This window comes from Teleopsis dalmanni, chromosome 2, assembly GCF_002237135.1.
Source record: "Teleopsis dalmanni isolate 2A chromosome 2, ASM223713v2, whole genome shotgun sequence".
Taxonomy (NCBI): domain Eukaryota; kingdom Metazoa; phylum Arthropoda; class Insecta; order Diptera; family Diopsidae; genus Teleopsis; species Teleopsis dalmanni.
In genome coordinates, this window is record NC_051847.1 from 24,850,370 (window position 1) to 24,852,403 (window position 2,034).

Genomic DNA, 2,034 nt, shown 5'->3' on the forward strand with positions numbered 1-2,034 from the left:
TAAGAGAATTTTACTTACAACATATCGATAACTGGAAGACTCCAAATGTATATAAAGTGCACAGAAACATTGACTCAATGTACATTTTTTTCCCTTTAATCGAGTATTTTCTTCTTTACTAGGGTTTGAATATGTAAATCGAATGCCAAGTCAACGTTATTCTACATGGAAAACACGACTTTTTTTCAATCGCGCATCCAAGTATTCATAAACAAATGCTTAAGAAAAATACTGTAAATATCGTGGACGGAGAGCATATCCAATAGCGATCTGTAGGAACGCATGAAACAAATATAAGCTGCCAATGATATCAAAAGAAGAAAATAGAAGTGATTTCGCCACTTGCTTAGAAAAGCAGCATTCTGTATAATAAAACAAGATCTACGTTCGAACCTATAAGATAGTCGCGCCCTGGAGCCTCGGCTTAGACATGACGAAGAACAGTGGACCAGGAGCTTAAAGACACACAGCACTCCTGGGATCAAATAACGAGAGAAGCAGGCAACAAAATAAGATTTAGAAGAATTGTTGAGACCCTATGCTCTACTAGAATAAAAGGACAGCAGTAGTAGTATTCATACAGATAATTCGAAAAAACCACAAACACAGAATTTCAAGTATCTGAATGCTTCAAGCTATTCGGGTTCTTACAACAATAAACAATATGATTCATAACGGATTATGTGAATATTTGTATAGTTTGGACTAGTCTTAATATCTGCATTACGTTAGTAATTATATATTATATTTTTTTAAATTATTTAAAAAGTATTATTGGAAAAATGTATTATAGTTTACTTTATTATATACTATTTATTTTATTCTCATACGTTCCACAAATTAAAATATTTCCACAAATTAAAAATATTAATTTTGCTGCATATATAATTAATTTATAATTAATACAATAAATTTATACTAAGCTAAATGATATAATAATTAATATAACATTGATTATTGTTTTGCTCTAAAGCGATAACCATTAGTTATCATCCACGCATTTTGCCATTTTTCACGTTTGTAATTATCAGCGTAGTTTTGTACTGAGACAAGATATTCCTAAAAAATACATATATTAGCTTATTTAATTTTATAAGTTAGTAACATTTAATATATATTAGAAGAAAATACCTAGTCATTATTATAAATTATATAAATTGTTTAAATAATTTTTACTTACTGGTCCAAATAATGTTTGTACAACACAATTTTCTACAGCCAAGTTTTTATTTGTGGTTGTATGAGTGATTACCAAAGGACTATTACTCTGCAAAACAATATTGCTTATAGGAATATAATACACCCACTGATATATGATTCAACTTACTGGAATAGGCAATCCGTCTGTTTCAAATCTCTCTATAGGTATAATATGACGACAATGCCAATCGGCGAAAACAGTAGGTATTAGCTTACCTACACCAAAATCCTTCAAATGTATTTTTATTTATATTATATAAATATTTAAAAATATAATTATTTTATTTATATCAACTTTGTTCTATTTTACATACCCTTGCTCGCCCTATTCCAATTGGCATATTAAGTTCACCCCTTTTGTAAGATTTGTAATTAGTTTGCACTTGTAACGATAGATCCTGAGCTTTTGGGGTCGCATATAGGTATAATTTCTCTTGGCTACCAATACATTCTAATCGAAACTTCTGACCGTAATGCAAAAGATCACTATTGGTAGTGAAATTGTCAGCTGGAACAATACGAAATGAGTTACGCACATATGGCTTAGGGGACGGTGCTATTGTTACTTCACAGAATTCGTTTATTGTTGGACTAGAACGTACCACACGTTCGTTTATAATAATAGAAAGCGCCGGTGGTACTGCATTTTTATCATTGAAACCAGGTATATAGTAAGGTTGTAATTGTATAGTTGCTCCATAACTTATTGTGTCCTTTGGTGCTTCTAATTCAACATGTCCCAGAAAATTGTCAAAAAGCTGACGAGTTTTTTCAACCATAAGCTGACCAGTGTCACGAGCACTTTTGAAATTTTGATATTTCTCCTATATTTTA

The 2,034-nt window shown here is 30.8% G+C and overlaps 1 protein-coding gene across 1 annotated transcript; it reads right to left on the reverse strand.

Annotated features, from left to right (window-relative positions):
• Window positions 1-747: 747 nt before the first annotated feature.
• LOC119681797 (cilia- and flagella-associated protein 161-like) lies at window positions 748-2,024 on the reverse strand (the record flags this gene model as incomplete). Its single annotated transcript, XM_038095085.1, is given in 4 exon segments — window positions 748-1,059; window positions 1,181-1,267; window positions 1,328-1,429; window positions 1,515-2,024. Coding segments are annotated over 4 exon segments (804 nt in total), but the record flags the coding sequence as incomplete, so codon positions are not given.
• Window positions 2,025-2,034: the final 10 nt, after the last annotated feature.